Source organism: Pezoporus occidentalis, unplaced genomic scaffold, assembly GCF_034315485.1.
Source record: "Pezoporus occidentalis ecotype Australia unplaced genomic scaffold, CSIRO_AGI_Poc_V1 ctg129, whole genome shotgun sequence".
Taxonomy (NCBI): domain Eukaryota; kingdom Metazoa; phylum Chordata; class Aves; order Psittaciformes; family Psittacidae; genus Pezoporus; species Pezoporus occidentalis.
The window spans coordinates 5036137-5056269 of NW_026913092.1; the positions used below are offsets into that span (position 1 = coordinate 5036137).

Sequence of the window (20133 nt, forward strand, 5' to 3'; positions counted from 1 at the left end):
ACCATGAAGGAAGAAAACCAGGGGGGTGTATGTCAGTACCAAAGAATATGAAATTTTCACTAACTCACAACTTAAAATATTCTTATTTAACATATTTCCAAAGTTAAGCCTTCAAAATTTAGGAAAGAATACTTTTAAGTTTTCCTCATATAAACTTTTAATCCATACTGTACATAACAATTCTAAAAAGTCCAGTAACTATATGATCACATGCATTTGCAATAAAATCCATGACTCACTCAGAAGGCAGGACAGTGCTTCTCTGTTCAGCTCCACACATTTACTAACATCAAAATTCTGCATAATATGTAAGCCAATAAAGTATTGCTTATGTCAAAAACACCAGGATGTTGAGATATTGTCCTTTTTTTAAACAGACGCATAGACAAAAAAGTGAATGATTTCATTAACTTTTTTTCATTACTTTGTAATGCCTAGGACCAGTGTTTTCAGGACATTTCATGTTAAATATACTACTTTGAAATTAATAATTATGTCCTGAACTAACAGCTGAAGTTATGAGTTTATTCTATTAATCACACTTTTCATGCCTACTGTCAAAGCTTGGGCTGCTGATATTTTTATACACCACCATTAATTTCTATAGGGCAAACAACAAGCAGTCCAGCAGATGTGAAAATTTTCCTTAGGGAGATTTGATAGTATTTACAAATCTGCCAATCTAAATTTGCCAAGGGCTAACAAAATCTGTGGAATTATATGGGAAATTTCTCCTTTGTATTTTCTAGATACATTTATGAGGGGAAATAAGTATTCATTGCCTTACCTTAGGAAAAAAAAAAAATGAATAAAGAAACACAGTTTCTCAAAGCACAAGTGTATGTGATCATTAGCTGCTTCATTTTCAGTCTAACTTGCACTAGAAAATTAGTGCAAGTTAGGCATCCAGTTCAGAATGCCTAACTCCCTAGCATGATATTCTGGAACTATACTTCATGCGGACTCCTTGTTAATAGAAACACAAACAGATCACATTTCTGCCAGAAGTCCGTTATAGAATGTACTTATCAGAACATGCAAGTTCTCCTGTCAATACTAATCAAACACTTTTGGAGAAGAAATATTTCAAGTTCCCATACTTTTCACTCCATCTGCTTCAGTCCACTTTAAAGACAGAGAAAAAGCTAGTTTGAACAGCCACCTTTTTAAGGCTCTCCATATTCTCAATTCCTTCAGAAATTTTAACTATGTAATAGCATGGGGTTTGGTATTTTGAGAGTGCGTGGAACGAAAGCAATATCAACATCTGCTCTTCTCAGAATCCCAGAATCTCAGCCTCTTAAGTTTGTATTAGAATGTTATTCAATTCCTGAACTTGTCCACTTGTCTCCTAAATAAACACTTTCAATTTAGTTTTAGTGCCTTTGCCTTTCCAACAGCTCAAGCTTTATCGCATATATACACCTTCAGCATAAATGGGTGTCAGTGAAGAATATGCATACACTGAAATACAGACTTCAAAGCAGAAAAGTCACCAGTAGTTAAAACAAGTAAGCTCTACAAAAAAAAAATGAAAAAAAAAAACCCTGATTAAAAACAAATTCATAATTTCTCCACAGAAACTGTTAAACTGTGTAGTTATTTAATATCTTATCGTTGCAGAAAGAAACCTTAGGAGATGGAGGTCATGATGATCATCTGTACCATCACATAATCATCACATCTTCCAGGGTCACTGAACTCCTGGTAACTCACAGGTGCATTTCTGCATATTTTTCCATACAGGATTCTAGAGCGTAGATTTATCGTAACTTACTATGCTGCAGGTAATTTTATTTTCATATCACAATAAGATATAGTAAAATTTCTCATATATTTTTAATTCATTGTAGTATAGTACAGCAGAATATCAGAATATATTCATATTAATATACCTTCAGTTCTTGTGCATCTCTATTAAATTTAGTGTACTTATTTTTAATGGGTAGCATCGTATTACCACACTTGCATTTAATAAACTCTTGAATTTAATTTAATACTGTACCTTACTATAGTATTTAGCACTCTATTATAAATGTTGCACTGTAATGCACACTCAAAGTTCATTTTAAGGTTTGTTCACCCCCACATTCTACAACCTTGCAGTACAAACCTATGGAGGTTTGCCCACTCCCTGCTGCTTGCCTTGAAAAGGCCTCAGAGAGGGCAGCGACCGGTCGCTGCCCACCGGGTGCAGGGAGGAACAAGCAGGTCGTGTTGCTGGTGTCCCAGACTGCAGACCAATATGGTTGCCTCCAGAAAGAGAGCTTGCAGTAAGACGACTGTAGCAACTCAGACGGAGACCCCGTCCCAAACCGTGGCTGTTCAGGCCTCTGGGTGCAGGGAGTGCCAGAGCCTGCTGCTGCCGGGGGAGGGAGGACAGCATTCCACCTGCGTGAGGTGTGAGCAGGTAGAAGATCTGCTTAGCCTGGTGGCAAGACTTAAGGAGGAGGTTGAGACGCTGAGGACTATCAGGGAGTGTGAAAGGGAGATCGACTGGTGGAGTAACTCCCTGGCATGCCAGTCAGAACGGTTCCAGGGAGATACCCCCCAAAAGGGGAAGGACCCCCTGCCTTCTCAGGCAGAGGGGGATGGCCCGAGACAGCCCCTGCCCTGTAGCTGTTGCGCAGAGGTAGGGGACCAAAAAGACGACGAGGGTTGGAAGCGAGTTCCAGTTCGACGTCGTGGGAAACCCTCCCCCCTTCCTGCCCTGCTTCCCCAGGTGTCCGTCCGTAATAGATTCGAGGCCCTGGATCTTGAAGGAAAGGTAGGTGAGAATGTGGGGCAAGGCCAGCCCACAAGGCCACATAGGAAAAGGGGGTCGACTTTGCACCTCAAGACTGCCTCTGATAAGAAAGAAAGAAGGGTCATTGTAGTAGGGGATTCCCTTCTGAGAGGAACAGAGGGCCCGATATGCAGAGTTGACCCTCATCATAGGGAAGTGTGTAGTCTGCCTGGAGCCTGGATCAGGGATATCACTAGGGCGCTCCCCAACCTGGTGCACCTGACAGACTACTACCCGCTGCTGGTCTTCCAGACAGGTGGGGAGGAAGCTGCTTCCCGCAGTCTGAGGGGGATGAAGAAAGACTACAGGGCCTTGGGGAGGATGGTGAAAGAGTCTGGGGCTCAAGTGATCTTCTCCGCACTCCTTCCATCTTCCACTGATGATGTGGGAAGGAATGGGAAGATTCAGTTCATGAACAATTGGCTACGAGACTGGTGCTACAGGCAGGGCTTTGGATTCTTTGATAATGGCTGGTTTTATAGGGCCCCAGTCTGGACAATGTCAAGTGAGAAAGGTTTGTCTCACAGAGGCAAAAGGATGCTGGGGCACGAATTAGCAGGGCTCATTTGGAGAGCTTTAAACTAGATTCGAAGGGGGATGGGGTTGTAGCTGGGCTTGCCCCAGTGGGGCAGCGCTCCAGAATTAATGAAGACTGGGAGGCCTCCTATAATCCTAGGGTGAAATCGGTGTGCTCAGCTCGCTCCCTGAAATGTCTGTACACCAATGCGCGCAGCATGGGAAATAAACAGGAGGAGTTGGAAACCTGTGTTAAGTCAGGAGACTATGATCTGGTGGCAATTACAGAGACGTGGTGGGACAGTTCACATGACTGGAATATAGTCATGGAGGGCTATGTCCTTTTCAGGAAAGACAGGCCAGCCAGGAGGGGTGGTGGGGTTGCTCTTTATGTGCGGGAGGAACTACAATGCACCGAGTTCTGTCCGGGGACAGATAATGAGCGAGTTGAGAGTCTGTGGGTGAGAATTAAGGGGCAGGCTGGCAGGGGGGATACTGTTGTAGGTGTCTGTTACAGACCACCAGATCAGGGTGAGGAAGTTGACGAGGCCTTCTACAGGCAGCTGAGAGCGGCCTCACAGTCAAAGGCTGTGGTCGTTGTGGGGGATTTTAACTTCCCTGATGTTTGCTGGAAGGACCACTCGGCAACCCAGCTGCAGTCCAGGAGGTTCCTCCAGTGTATGGATGATAACTTCCTCCTGCAAATGGTGGATGAGCCAACCAGGAGAGGAGCGCTGCTGGATCTCATCCTCACTAACAAGGAGGATCTGGTTGAAGCAGTAAGGGTTGAGGGCTGCCTTGGTTGCAGCGACCACGAGATGGTGAAGTTCAGGATCTTGTGTGGTAGGACTAGTAGAATACCAAGTAGAATTGCAACCCTGGACTTTAGCAGGGCAAACTTTGGCCTTTTCAAGCAATTGCTAGGGGAAATCCCATGGGCAAGGCTGCTTGAAGGAAAAGGGGCCCAAGATAGTTGGTTGACATTCAAGGACTGCTTTTTCCGTGCTCAAGATCGGAGCATCCCGACACGTAGGAAGTCAAGGAAGAGGGTCAGGAGACCTGCGTGGCTAAATAGGGAATTGCTGGGTATGCTCAAGTGGAAGAGGAGAGTTTACAGGTCATGGAAGAAGGGGCTGGCCACTTGGGAGGAATATAAGGCTGCTGCTAGGGGATGTAGGAAGGCAGCTAGGAGGACTAAGGCATCCTTAGAATTAAACCTGGCAAGAAGGGTCAAGGACAGCAAAAAGAGCTTTTTCAAGTACATGGCAGACAAAATTAACACCAGAGGCAATGTAGGCCCACTGATGAACGGGATGGGTGCCCTGGTGACAGAAGATGCAGAGATGGCAGAGTTACTGAATGCCTTCTTTGTCTCTGTCTACTCTGCTGCAGGCAGTCCTGAAGAGCCCTGTACCCCGGAGACCTGAGATGAAGTCAGGTCGACGGAACGGTTTGCCTTAGTCGATGAGGAATGGGTTAGAGATCAGTTGAGCAATCTGGACATCCATAAATCCATGGGTCCAGATGGGATGCACCCGCGGGTGCTGAGGGAACTGGCGGAAGTCGTTGCTAGACCACTCGCCATCATCTTTACCAAGTCTTGGGAAACGGGAGAGGTGCCTGAGGACTGGAGGAAGGCAAATGTCACTCCAGTCTTCAAAAAGGGCAAGAAGGAGGACCCGGGTAACTATAGATCGGTCAGCCTCACCTCCATCCCTGGGAAAGTGATGGAACACCTTGTCCTTGGTGCCATCTTAAGGCATATCAAGGATAAGAGGGTTATGAGGGGCAGTCAACATGGCTTCACCAGGGGAAATCATGTTTGACCAATCTCTTAGCCTTTTATGAGGAAATAACACGGTGGATTGATGATGGCAGAGCGGTGGATGTGGTCTACCTTGACTTCAGCAAAGCATTTGACACAGTCTCCCACAGCATCCTCACGGCTAAATTGAGGAAGTGTGGACTGGATGATCAGGTAGTGAGGTGGACTGTGAACTGGCTGAAGGAGAGAAGCCAGAGAGTTGTAGTCTATGGGGCGGAGTCTAGTTGGAGGCCTGTAACTAGTGGAGTGCCTCAAGGGTCAGTACTGGGACCGGTATTATTTAATATATTCATCAACGATTTAGATGAGGGAATTGAGTGTACTATCAGCAAGTTTGCTGATGACACTAAGCTGGGAGGAGTGGCTGACACGCCAGAAGGCTGTGCTGCCATCCAGCGAGACCTGGACAGGCTGGAGAGTTGGGCAGGGAGCTGCTGGAGAGAGTCCAGCGCAGGGCAACCAAGATGATTAAGGGAGTGGAGCATCTCCCTTATGAGGAAAGACTGAGGGAGCTGGGTCTCTATAGTTTGGAGAAGAGGAGACTGAGGGGTGACCTTATTAGTGTATATAAATATATAAAGGGGGAGTGTCACGAGGATGGAGCCAGGCTCTACTCAGTGGCAAACAATGATAGGACAAGGGGTAATGGGTGCAAACTGGAACACAAGAGGTTCCACTTAAACTTGAGAAGGAACTTCTTCTCAGTGAGGGTGACGGAACACTGGAACAGGCTGCCCAGGGAGGTTGTGGAGTCTCCTTCCCTGGAGACATTCAAAGCCCGCCTGGACACATTCCTGTGTAACATTATCTAGGTGTTCCTGCTCCGGCAGGGGGATTGGACTAGATGATCTTTTGAGGTCCCTTCCAATCTCTAGCATACTGTGATACTGTGATACTGTGTGAGGTAATTAGCGCACCATAGTCATTAACTAGGTCTCCTGTGTGGGTTATGATGTATCTAATGTTCTCTTACAAGAAAGAGTAATTATATTCAGTGAAGGTATAGCACAAGTAGGCTATAAATTTGGGAAAAATACTTAGAACATCAAATCAGGAGCAATTAATTTTTACAGTTATTTATGATTTTCTGTAAATAAAAGAAATGAGAACAGAGAAAAAATTATGAATAATTGTCATTTGAATTTGTTTTGTCAATCATATTTTTGAATATACACATCTGCATTTAAACATGCAATTTACTCAGTAATTCAAAATATTGGCTTTTATTCGTATGCTGCTCTCTGCTTCTCAGTCTTTGCAACATGCAAGCAATTTTAATGCATTATCATTATGTTCATACCTAAACAGAACACAGCCATCATATGGATGATCATTTTAACTATTCATTATCACATGATGCCTCTCCAGCTGCTTCACAAAACAGTATTAGAATTGGGTTTTTTTTATTTCCTCTCTCAAATGCCAGAGTGCTACTTAGAAGAAGGAGTAAATGAGACCCTGTGCTCATCAAGGCCCTAAAGATCACCAGGTATCTGCCAATACAAATTAGTTCTTTTTATTATCCAAGTCTAATATTGCTGGGAGCAATTTTCTTTTCAAAGCTATATATATTAACCTAATCAATGCAAAATACAGCTATTATGTCTCCTATTAGAATATGTTTCTGAAATCCAAAGCAGACAAAAATGTTTATATGTATTTTTCACAAATGGTTATTTCTGTATGATCCACAATTACTCTAATTATAGGCACATGCTGTAAAAATATCTACTAAAATACCTTCTCAAAATTACAACACTTTGTTGGCTTTATTACCTGAAATACTGCAGGAAAAAAAATACCCTATTGCAAGCAAAGTAGAAATTTATGAAAGGATAAAAAAAATGTTTGAATGAAATATAAAGTTTAAAAGTAAACTATATGGTGTGTTTTTTTCTTGCACCTCAAGGAATAACAGACAGTTAAAAGTTTGTTTGTTGTTTTTTTTTTCTACTTTTCAACCTGCTGTATTTCCATTCTTCTTTCCTCTACATTCTTACTGCAAAGACCTGGGGCCATAACATGTTTCTGCTTCTTGACTTCTTTATCTTATTTTTCCTTTGAGTTGTATCTTAACAGTTTCTCAAAATTCAAAAGTTTATGCAAAGGCTTTCTTCTGTCTAGACACACTCTCCAGATGTGCTTTGACTAGATCCTTACATGCTTCCTAAGTGAACTGTCATTCCAAGTCCATATTTCTAAAACCTTGTAAAACTGGAAATCTGAAAAAGAGCTAACTTCCAGATTTTTCTCCTATGATATCTCTCTGCATTTTGTCTGATCTTCTTGTAATCCTGCTCCTACTATTTTAGTCTTCCTGATTTTTATATTTCAATATTTTCTCACACCCTGGAACAATATTTTCATTCAATTCACCTAATATCCTTGGATTTTTTATTGCTCCCAAAACAAATCCTTTATCAAAACATGTTCATCTCTGGGTATTTTATTCTGATAAGCTATGCCTGTTATCATTAAAAATTGATTGAGCACCTGCATAGATAAAATGAAGATGAGATCACATCATTTGGTTCCAAAACCAAGGATTACACGAAGTACAAAATAAAACCCATGTGGTAAAAAATCCTTATTGCTTTGAACACATTTTTATGGCTATTTCATAAACAAATGTTTCAGAGTCAAAAAAACAGAGGGTTTGCAATTTACTTTGGAGAAATATAGGGGAAAATGAGACAAAGAAGTGATGCATCAAAGCCGGAAACATGCTGTAAATATTTTTCCTCAGCCTTCCAGTAGTAAATGTCTTTTAAGTTTCTTCTAGCAGTTTAATTTGTAGCAATATATAATACAGTAATTTTAAAATATATTTCTAAATGGATACCTCGTGGACAGCTCAGAAGTGTAAAAACTGCAACTACAGATACTGATTGGGTCAAAAACTTTCCAGGTATTATAAGCACAGAGAAATACTATTTTAGAAGAGTAGGAATTTGCTACTCAAACAAAGAATAAAAGAATTTAAAATAAATGACCTTTTAAATAATTCTGAAAACAAAATCATCATGTATTAATTACTTTTCCACATCATGAAGCAAAATCACAAGTTGATGTGATTCATAAGTTGAAAACAAAACTACCAATGAGGCATAAAATACAATGCAAAAATGTTTTGAAGTACAGCAAGAGATTCCAAGCAATGCATGCAATTAAATAATCTTCTTGCATATTCATATTTTTGCAGGACAACATTTAATACAGTCTTCTCAATTTATCATACAGAATCATGCCAGGGCTCTTATACTTTTTTTTTTTTAATTATTTGGAATTATATTGAATTGAGGTAATAGAATTCAGTCCTACCATACAGAATAGCAGTAACATCTTTCTTTAGGATAGGGATGCTCACTTGCTGACTTGGGATCAGATCCAACTGACAAAAGAACTTCTCTTCCCCTTGAGAATGCTGGGGTCTCAAAAGTAGGCCAGTTAAAACTGTCAAAATGACTGAGTTCTGTAGGCATTAGTAGGATATCCTTGTGGACTTAAGTCAAATACAGTGTTACTTTACTCTTTATCGTGAACACTTGATTGGCAAAAAGGTGGAATCCTAATAATCATGTTCTGTCATTCCTCTCTGGTGTATGTGGTTGATTACTATCTTCCTGCATGTTCTCAAGTTTTGTTAGAAATCTATCTTATGTTTTTTATTTACGGTCTGTTGCCCAAGCAGACAGCTCAGAAAATGCAATGGCTATGTGATTTTGCATTTAATTGAGGCAAAAAATTTTCATTCTTATCTAAACTACGGCTATTTTGAAAAAAAGCCTGCACACATTCCAAATACCCTTGGGAAGCTCTAGTATCTAAGTCAACCTAAATGCAAGTGAAGGACCAGTAATTAAAACAATTCAGATATCCCAGCCTTTGATGTTTGATATGTGCAAAACTTGATGCTTTATATGTGCAAAACAGACTTTTCAAATAAAGCTATCAGGTGATTCCATGCCTTGTTTTCATTCTGCAGCTGTCTTATTTTCTCTGAACCGCAACAAACCTTTCTCTTGGCATTTCAGTTCATTATTTAGTCATTTCAACTGGAAGTTAACCGAAACAAGTGCTAGTTATGATTCACCATAAAAAGTCATTTAAACATATCTGTGAAAAATTCAGGAAATTACTTACAAGGGCAGAAGACTACAGCAATACTGATTTTTTGTCCAGGATCAAGAAATCCAGTCTGCAGACTAAATTTAAAAATATCATCTTCTGTATTTTTGCCTACATTGTCACGATTTATTTTCCATGTCAACTGCTGCCTTGAGACATTCTTCAGATCAAGCTTCTGTAAATATTTGAAGAGAAAGGAAGAAATGATGAAAGAAAGAAAGCAGCAAACACCACGATACTTTTCATATTGCTCTATCCTGTGCATTGTTTTTGCAATCAGATCAGAACAAAAGTAAGAAAGCACTAGAAAGCAATGAAGCCCAGTTTTTTACAAATGTAAGTTGATGAGTATGCCTATCAGCTCAGACTAGATGCTTTCCAGTCACTCTCCAAATTCATAAAGAGCAATACTTTCTCTCCAGAATAAAAAAACTCATTTATACAAGGTAACTAGATGAACAGATCATGGTTGGAGTGCTTAGCCACTCAGAAATTAAGAGGTTTTCCTGAGGAAGCACAGCAAGCACTAAATGCATCGCTCATGACATCCAGATTTACAGGTGGATATGTGGAAAAAGCAAGAAGTTCAGAATAGCTTTTCAAAAACCATTATTTCAACTTCATTTGATGAGAGTGGAAACAAAAAAATTTCCTTTCCTTTATCTCAGAGTTACTCTTTCATCTCCTAACAGATCCATAGCTAGGAAAAGACCTTGACTTTGTATTATCATTGATTTCTGAAGATACTTGAAAAAGTTTCAAGTGTTTTCATCCTTGCCAACAATAATTTTGTACAATTTCTAAACAAAGACTTTGGGAATTAGAAACAATAAATTACGGTCTATTACGTTTTGCATTCATACAGTCAAATTCTATATGTTCCAAACCAGAATAGTGCTGGCCAATTATCCTATTCAATTCAATTATCCTATTCAATTATCCTAAAGCTGTCCCATGCAACACACTGGGACAGCAATTTAACTGTATTGGCCATCATGGCACCCTAATTGCATTCCTGCACTGTCACTGCCCAGTTTACTAGTGTAGGCAAAAAATCTTTGTGAGGAAGCTATTTATTACACAATTCATGGTCATTGTTTCATAGTGCCCACACTTTACCATATATCACGAAGTCAGGAGAAGACCAGTTTTGAGTTTTGGAAAAATTTCTAGCAATCAAAAGGAAAACATAAAATACAACTGAACAAAATAAGAATGGGAAAACTCATATATTTTAACCATGTATTTGAAACGTGACTGAATTTTGAGTCCCAAATCTGTATTCTTTTCTCTGTCATTTCTAATTAGAAGCTATAGCCAAAAATAACTATAACAATACTTGTGATTACATACCTGAGAATTGAGACTTTCCTCAGCAATGTTGAAATATAAGCCACTTGAATGTTGTGAAAATTTAAGTTCCCTTGTGGAGAACTCCAGTGGTGAGTTAAGTGCTGTTGGAAAAAAAAATAATTTGTTTATACAGCATTATTTTGACAAATATTTCCTCAAAGTCCCTTCATAAAATCATTGTTTCTGCAGAAGAAATATTTCTCTCCTTGTTTTAAAGCTGTATTTTCTTTCTGTTGTTCCCATGCTATATAAAAAATTACTGTGATTTTACTTTCTGTCCTATTATGATTCTTTAGTCACATTAGCATTATTTAAATTTTACATCTACCAGACTTACAGCATCTCTTCTTCATATAAAGATGCTATAAACAGAGATCTACATGATCTTTCTATTGCAGATGAATGCATTTGTGACAATAATAATCAGAAAAGGCTTGAAATATTTTGCAATAAATTGCATTTTTTCTTAATTTCATATAGCTGCAACAAAGAAAGTGTCACAAAGGACAAAGCTTAAAGTGACAGTTTGGAAAAACAGAGGTATATTCTCCTATAGCCTCATTCTGCATCTTGATTGAATGCTGAAAATGAACCTAGAAAGTCTAAAGTATCCTTTTATTAAAATCTGCAATTTCGTTTCAGACTTCATGATGAAGGGTATTGCTCAGTTCTCTTCTCCTAAAAGCCCAAAGAATTTCCTCATCACATATCTCACAATACGTAAGCAATAATACTATCCATATTTCCTAAAGCACAGGCATATAAACTAATATTGTTTTGAAGTAGGAACCTAATCTGCTGGAATGCTTTTACCAATATGCAACTATGTCTTGTTCATTCACAAATTCCTCACCTCTCACAGAAACTGCCTGCACAAGAAAAACATGGCATGACTGAAAGACTAAGCAGGAAATTACCCACCCCATGAAAAAAAAGAAACAGCTCACATGGGGTCAATTAGATTTATAATATGTCCTCTTCCTTTAAGTCTGGCTGAGGTAGGGCTTGTACTTTTCCCCTTGAGTTTTCTATTTTGCTTTGGGCTTTTTTACTCTTTCAGTGCTTTCTTACATACTGATAAGCAGTTTCCAAGGGAAAAGTCTTACAAGTATTTAAGAGACATTCCTTCCTTCCCTGGTGCTGAAACTGTCTACAAACTTTGTTTTTTTAAAAATAAAATAAAAGAAGAAAGATCCATGATAAATCGAAAACACATTGACTACATTGAAGTTAAAAGTCTCAGTTGACCCCTCTGAGATTATTGTGATTCTTTTCTCAGAAAAATCCCTAGTACAAATACCAGATATAATCTATTGATTTCAGTAGCAACTGCACTGTTCTGTGCAGTCTGAATCCCAGTCACCCACAAAAACTGCCACAGGGAAGAAAATAAAATACTTAATGGAAAGTGCCATGAAGCACTAGAATTTGCAAGATGCATTTTAGCCCACTTTTAGTTTTTAAAGTGATAATCTGTAATAATGAATCAGTAACAGATATAAATTTTAAGTTATCATAAATATAATAAAATTCTCAAGTTCTCTTTAACAGTACAAAAAAAATTGGCTAGTTACCTGCATCTGTATGATCATGTGACATACTGAGTGGTTAAGACATTTGTTAGACTTCTCTCTCTTTTCCCAGTCCACTAAAATTCCCAGTAAGAATGTAATTCAAATATTTAAATTTAAATACAAGCCACATTTTTTTCAACTATTTCATAGAATTGAAAATATTATATAATCACTTTAATATTATGATTATTTGTTGTTCACCTACAAGTAATAGCAATGGTACTTCCAAGAAATTCTATGTGGCAGAAGCACAAATTTGTAATAACATTTACATAGGATTCTAATCTATTAGCAATACCTATTGATTTAATTTATTCATTATTCCACAAAGAAAGGGAAAAGGAAATAAACATTTTCTTTTTCTCCAGGCTACATAACTTCTGTTCTAGTAATTTGTCATTTTGATTCATGATCTTTTTAAAGACATGCTTTGTAATAGTCTCACATGCATTTACCTTTATTCTACATGTTCTTAAACTAAAGATATTTAGAAATATTTAATATTGATTTACTTCCATCACAGAAACTAAAGAAGGTCTCCCACATTTCTTTGGTGTTTTAAAAGATCTCAAAAGAAAGACTTAATTTAAAATCCTACAGAGAAAGACAAAGAAAATAATAAGCCAATCATAAAAATCTAAAAAATTGGAGTTGCTTTTACCCTACATTATGCATTTAATTGGCCAAGCCTGCTTCAGTGCTCCCAAGATGTTCAAATATTACACAAACATCATTCTAGGAAGGCACTCTGAACTTAAGTCAAATGAACAGTGACTATACACTAAAAACTGGAATAAGAAAAGGTAGTTGATTCAAGAATTCACAATGTGTAGGTCTACATGACTATAAGGAACAGACAGGAGACTAAAGAGAACCACGGATTATTTTCAAGAGAAGCAGAGAAGAGTCATCTAAAATATCAATTTCTTGCTGCAGGCAAATGGCCTGTAACTTTGGCCATTAAAAACTGACAGGCCGGAAGAAGGGTGCAGTTCTGCATACAAAAGCAAACCAAAGCAAATGAACTACACTACCACCTGCTCTCTCAAATTGGATCACTGCCAGTGAGAGGCATTTTCAAGTTTTAAATATATCTAGAGCTCCTAGTTTTGACAGGGTAAAGAAAAAAATGAGTATGAATTACATACTACCTTTCCACATTTTTCAGATGAACTGCTGTAAATACTAAGGCCTGCATGATTAAGGTCTAGAAATACTAATGAATCAATAGAAACAAAACTTGAGTTTTAGTAAACTTAAATGGTTCTATTAATTATTATTTTTTCCCAGCACATCATAATTATGTAAAGTTCAGGTTTACACGTTTAAAAATACAAATAAAAATTTTAACATTTTGCAGGTATCCAGAAAATTTATGTATTATGCAATTTTCAATGAAATTTTTCTTAACTAGCAATCCTCTGCAATCAGACTACAAGCAAAAACATCACTACACACATAAGTATCCACCATGTGCATAAGTCCCTAGTTTACCTACCAACTGCTTTAACTCTGCAGAGTGGAACAGCCACAGTCACCATCTGTGGTGAAGCACCAAGAAGGTGCTGCATAGATCTCACAGAAGTTACAGATCCACGAGCTGTCTGTGCCAATGGGAACTCAGCCAGAGGAGTATTAACTGGAAGAGTGAAGTCATATGCCGCCACCTAAAGGACAAAAACATCACTGTGGTCACTTTCCCAAAGAAATTGTAGGTACTTCTTGAGCCATCTGCTTGGTATTACCATTTCAGAAGAAATACTGAAATTAATTTAGGACCTGATCTTGATAGTAAAAGATGATAGTTTATCAGCTGCCAGTATCAACCCTTTAAGTAAGCAGTGGCCTGCCATTTTTTTCCACCACTGTGGAAAAATTATATGTCTACAAGTAGCAGGGTTATCAGCACAGCTACAGACAAGGCTTCTGATAAATCACTGTGGTGTGTTCCTCTCCAACCACTCTCCTGAGTCAACAAAGATGGGGGCAGTAGTTTAAAATGCATAATCATGAGCAAAGAGGGGAAAAACAAAGATATGTAAGTTAAGAAAGCCTTTCTAAAAAGCTGTGACAGCATACCCAGAATAAACAAAATGGGTTCTGAGATCATGGTGAAGCGTGAATTAAAAATTGAGATACCCCAGGGAAAAAAAAAACAAACAAAACAAACAAAAAAAAACCCACAAATAGAAATTCTACTTAACATCATTGTCATTGAGCATCTCAAAATTCCAGGAGTCTGATTTTTGTCTCTGCAATCACATCCCCAAAGAACTGGGGGTTAGAATTTAAAGGATAACATGTTTTATACTAATTCCTCTTTTTGACAGTCTCTGCACTTGAGAGGACAAATTGATTTCACAGTGCACTTCCAAAGGAGGCATTTCTTGCCTCTTGCTTTTTGTTTCCAAGGATCAACATGCTAGAGCAGTGTGTTCTCCAGACAAAGAAGGTACAGATAGCCATTACAAAAGAAGTGGAATTAAAAACAAAACTTCTGCACTGAAATCACTGTTGAAGTCCTTCAATTCTATTTTCATCCTGAAGGCCACTGAAATCTCCAGAAAGGATTCTGGCCTATAAAACCTGCATGATGCTAAAACTTGCAGTAAAACCAACCATATATAGAAGTTATGAATCATTTAAAAGCTTTCCAAAACTGCAGAAAATAGTGCATCATGCTTCACTTTCACATACGTGGCAGTGAATAAAATGACATGAAAGAAAAATATAATTTTGTCCTAAGATAGGACATGAGGCATATAACCATCTCTAACAGAATTATCACAGGGCTTAGATAATGAGAAGCAAGTACACAACACTTACACTGTTTGGAGGTCCAGCAGAGTTTGTAACACACAGTTATGAACTCCTGGTAAGCGAGATGTGTACTGAGCCCTGTGGAGTATATTGCATTTGTGCTTACCAGGAGGAAAGTACAGGATGAGGGGAAGTTTTCTTAGAGAGATCTCCACAGTACCTTGATTGATATAGATACTTCAAATCTGATAATTATTAGATTTAATAACATAGAATTTTCAAAATTAACATGGTGAATGCCATTAGTTTTAGTAACTAAAGCTCGAGGTGTGTCAAACAAAGACTGAGTAAAAAACTCCTGATTTTATTTAGATACCCTTCTATTTTTAGCATATCACCCACATAAAATACTTCATCAAATTACATCTTCAAAATATGTTCTTGTGGAATAAAACCACATAATTTAAAATTAGACTGAAAAGGATATTTTTTTCAGAGTGTGAGAAGTTCTTTACACTTCAAAGTATGTGTGAAATACATGATTTCACATTACTAACAGTGGCTCTTTACTGTTTTGGAGAAACAACTATCTCTTTCTATAGTAGAAAATAATAAGCATTGCATTTAAAGACTGAAATACCTCAAAAAAAAAAAAAAAAACACAACTATTTCCAAAAACTTGAGAAGTTTTATAGAGAAAAGCTGAATACATGTTTATTTTGTAACCCTGCTAGCAATTAAAATGCATATGTAAGAGAGAACTTACATACGTAAAGTGAACCAATACTAGAAAGAGATTACAAGACTTGCTAGATCAAACATCTCATGCAATAGTCGCAACACAGACACAACACAAAGATTCTGTTACACTCCTTCAGCTGTATGAAAATTTTGCTATATTGGATATAGTGTACCCAGCACATATCTTCAGACGTGTAATATGCAAAATGCTGCATAAATAACCAGCTTATCTCCTATGCATTATGGATCACTGCAAGGACAACAGAGAAAAGATGACTGCACATCTCAATGCACAGCTCAGTTTCTAAGAACTACTTACAGCCTTGACAGCTCCCTATAGCCAGCAGGTACTTCCCCACAGGGGCAGATTTAACAGTTGAAACACCAAGAACTACAGTAAAAACTACTACAAGAACTACAAAAACTACCCCCCCCAAAAAAAAAAAAAGAAAAAAGAGATAGGAAATACTTTCCATCCCTAGTGTGTGCGACATATGTAACAATATAATGACACTAATTTTTTTAAGTTTGGTAATGGCCATTTGAATGGATTGTCCAGAGAAGTTGTGGCTGCTCCAATCCTGGAACTGTTCAAGGCCATCCTGGATGGAGCTTTGCGCAACCTGGTCTAGTGGAATGTGTCCCTGCCCATGGCAGGGGTGTTGAAACTAGATGATCTTCAAGGTCCTTTCCAGCCCAAACTGCTCTGATTCTTTGATTCAAATGCTTAAACTATACTAGATATCCTTACATCATTTGATATGCAAATAAGTTCAATTTAGCACTGCAATTATTCTTCATCAAGGCTGTTACGTTTAACATGTTTAGGTCAGACAACTAACAGTAGAATCCCTTTATCCCTCTTTCAGAGCAGCTATTCAAAGTGTGTTTTCCATCCCCACTACCAGGAAAATTTGTTTTAGTCTTACTATGCAACAAGGGTTTTATTTGCTAAGAACTGGCAAACAAAACCTAATGTGTGCAAGTGAACTACATTCACTACATGTAAGATATAACGTTCACTGAAAACCTACATTTGCTTTGAAGTACAATGGTGTAAATTCAGAGCCAGCATAACTTTCAGAAATGTCTTTATATAACTGAGAAAAAAAATCATAGAACTTTTGTTTCATTCACCTTTACCTCATTAATATACACATTAACCTGTATACAAATGAAAAATTCTCTTAAAAGTCTATATGTGGAGAAATTACATTGTGATTCCTACACATACACACACACATTAGTAAACAGAATTAAAATGTCTTTTTTTTTTTTTGACTTAACTTTGCAAGTAGAATAAATATTATTCTTTTTATACACATTTTAAGAAAAGAAATGCTATTTGTGTTTAATCTCTAAAATTTGCATGAGAGAAGTTTCTATTATGGAGATTGTATACTAAAAAAAAATTAATGACTATTAAAAAAAATCCTTATACTATTGCTGGACTTACAGCTGCTTTTTAAATAATCTATTGACAATTTACAGTTATTTATCTTTTGAGATATTTTTCTGCAGCTGCATTTAACTTCATAAACCAGAGAATAGAGGGAGGAACACAAAGCAATCAGCCTTAGAGAGAGTTCTTTCACAAACATTCAAGCTTGTTTATAACATTAGAAGAAATATTTTTCCTGTCCTGATTTACACTTGATTATGCACATTTGCATCATCTACAAAGTGGTTGTCTTAGTAATAGAAATACTTCAAAAGAAGCTTTAAAAAGACTTGTCATGTAAGACAAATGAGCTTTTTGTAATGCCTTCATAGAGAATATCTCCAAAATATGCCAGAAAAGGACATGCATATGGAGCCTGCTATGAGAAGATAACAATTCTTTAAATAAAACTGATATTCCTGCATACTTTCATGTAGAGGGCATTTTATAAAACCTTTAAATTTTTTTGCTAGACTTGCTAAACAAATCGAAGTTGTTGATTTCAAGAAATCAGTCTGATCAAGAAAGCCCTGCTACAGACACTTATTTGAGTTCTTGAAGTAGGTTTGCTACAAAGAGCATGGTAGCTCTCAGTCCAAAACTGGTGAGTGAACATAACTGAATAGCTTCCTGCCTCAGGCCTAAATAGTCATTATACATAAAGAAACGAAAGGGTGAACAACTACCCCATCAACCATGACAATTAAAATGGTATTTTATATAAAAATTAATGCATAAGAAAAATAAACTCTAGTATAGCTGTCAGGTTGAAGGCAAGGAAATCTGAGAGTAGGAAAAAAAAACATCTTCAAAAACACTTTCAAAGCAGTTATTTCATTTCTATCTCTAATTACCCCAATGCAACAATATATTTTGTGCTTTATAAAAAACATAATTTGATAATTATTATTACAATACATCATCTATTCTCAAGGCTCAGTAAAAGTTTTGCTGGTAAATCCAGGAATCATACAGTTTAATCAGCAAAAATAGTATGTGGCATCTCCCTAAATTTACAGTACTTGTTTTCACAGTACAACTTCACAGGGAATTGCAAGAAAACCAGCAAGCTAATTCATAACTTAAAATTAAGTTACAACATCTGTAAAGGATAATAGTCTTGTATTTATCATACAGTAACATGCCAACTGTTCAAATATCTTGAAGCATTAGAAGTCATTGAATTTTTGTCTAAACACTGATTTTAATGTTTCTTCATAACACTAACACACAGATTCAGCAGTGAAACAAGGAGAGAAAATTAAATTTACATCAGAAAAGACAAAACAAAACAAAAAGCTTGTTTGAGTCAAATTTAAACCTGACTGCAAAACCAAGTGTTTATGTCCTGCAACTGTATATTGTATACATTCTCAACCTACACTCAGATGTAACATTAGCCTTTTCTTAAAACATAAATTTTTCACGCAGCCTAAACTCCCCTGCTTTATATCACAGATAAAGCAGCTTTCCACAATGAATAATGTAACTAACATTCAAAGCCATCATTCAAAACACTGAAGTAAAACTAAATCTCTCCCTTGTATATGGTCAGACAAGATGCACCAGCAATCCCCTGTAATTCCACAGCTGCAGATTTTCCACAGAATTCATTCTTACACCATGAATTCTGTTCATTAAAAAAAAAAAAAAAAGATTACATCATTAAAAATGCCAGAAAAATCAAACCCAAAACCACCTGTCACTTCTCTACAAGAAGCTTAAGCAATAAGCTCTGACAGGTGTTATTTGCCGTATTTATTTCAATCAAAGGCCCTTGTAGGCTTCATTATTACACAGCTGGGTATTTTGTGTTTTTTTTCCAAGATGTTACTATTTGCTATTTTCCAGCAGGGTTTAAATGTATAAATAAATAAAATTACTTAATTAATTAACTAATTAATTTTGAAGCAGTACACTCCTGCTCTTTGTTTTGCTTGCTTTCCTTACAAGACTGCTGCTAGCAAATGGATGTTCGTGCCTGGAGAAACCCAGGAACAGCTGAGGGACAAAGACGCACATATATTTAAAGTGACCGCATATTGCCTGTTTTGTGGTAGCACAAAACCGCAGGAATGAGGTGCTTTTTACTGTTACCTGGACAGGTAGCTTGCAGAAAGAGAACTATAAACAGAAAAACAATGCTTCTATGCCTCTTGGACAGTACAATTTAAAACTCAGTATGGAAATAATCACTGCTAGCAATCAATAAATAATAATGTTAGTAATTAGGTGCTGCAGATATTTGGCCATGTAGTTATAGGGAGTTTTGTTTCGTTGGATTTTTTGTGTAATTACCAGAAAATTTCTTACTATTCAGCTCTGAAATGAGAGGACCCTGCCTAGCCTATCAGACATTCAGCTGGCTAAACCCCTTTAAATTGCAGTGAAAAAAAAAACCTAAAACATAATTGAAGTGTGTCTCAAAGTTATGTCCAAGCAGAAAAGAAAGCAGCATATGGCCTGTATATAAATAGGAAAAGGAATATTAGGAAGTATTTGCTAGCTTACCAGTTTATATATATTTTTGTATACTGCTGTCACTTTCATGGCCAACAAACACCAAGATTAAACTTCCTCCAGTGAGGCAGAGAGCCCCATCACCTCTAACACCTTCTGAGACACTGGAACAACAGGAAGGCAGAGCCAGGCTGTGATGAGCACCATCCTAGCCTTATCTACAATGACTTCATTTTACCACTTAGAATATTGGGAGAATTATCTTAAATTTTTTTTATATATTATAACCATGGCAATGTACTTCATCTCTAAGAGCATCATTTGATGTCACATATATTTGTACATAGCAAGGTTTACTGAGAATTGTGGGAGGTATTTGGAGTTCTTATGCATTTACTTTGTTTGTTGCTTTGAAGCCAGAAGGAAAGCCATTGCCAAGTTGATTTTTAGAAGAATTCAAGATTGCATTCAAGTCTAAATTACTTAAACCTTACATTAATAATCCAAGTAGTTTTAATAAAATTCTAAAGCATATTAAAATTATTTCATG

General features: G+C 37.2%; 1 protein-coding gene across 1 annotated transcript in view; it reads right to left on the reverse strand.

The window, feature by feature from the left end:
* Positions 1-20133, reverse strand: part of CFAP47 (cilia and flagella associated protein 47) — a gene marked incomplete at its 5' end in the record, with an annotated part of 281148 nt that overhangs the window by 227502 nt on the left and 33513 nt on the right. The window contains 3 exons of the mRNA XM_062608026.1: positions 9270-9429; positions 10608-10708; positions 13680-13848. Of these exons, the coding sequence (XP_062464010.1) occupies positions 9270-9429; positions 10608-10708; positions 13680-13848 (430 nt within the window). The remainder of the gene's footprint in view (positions 1-9269; positions 9430-10607; positions 10709-13679; positions 13849-20133) is intronic.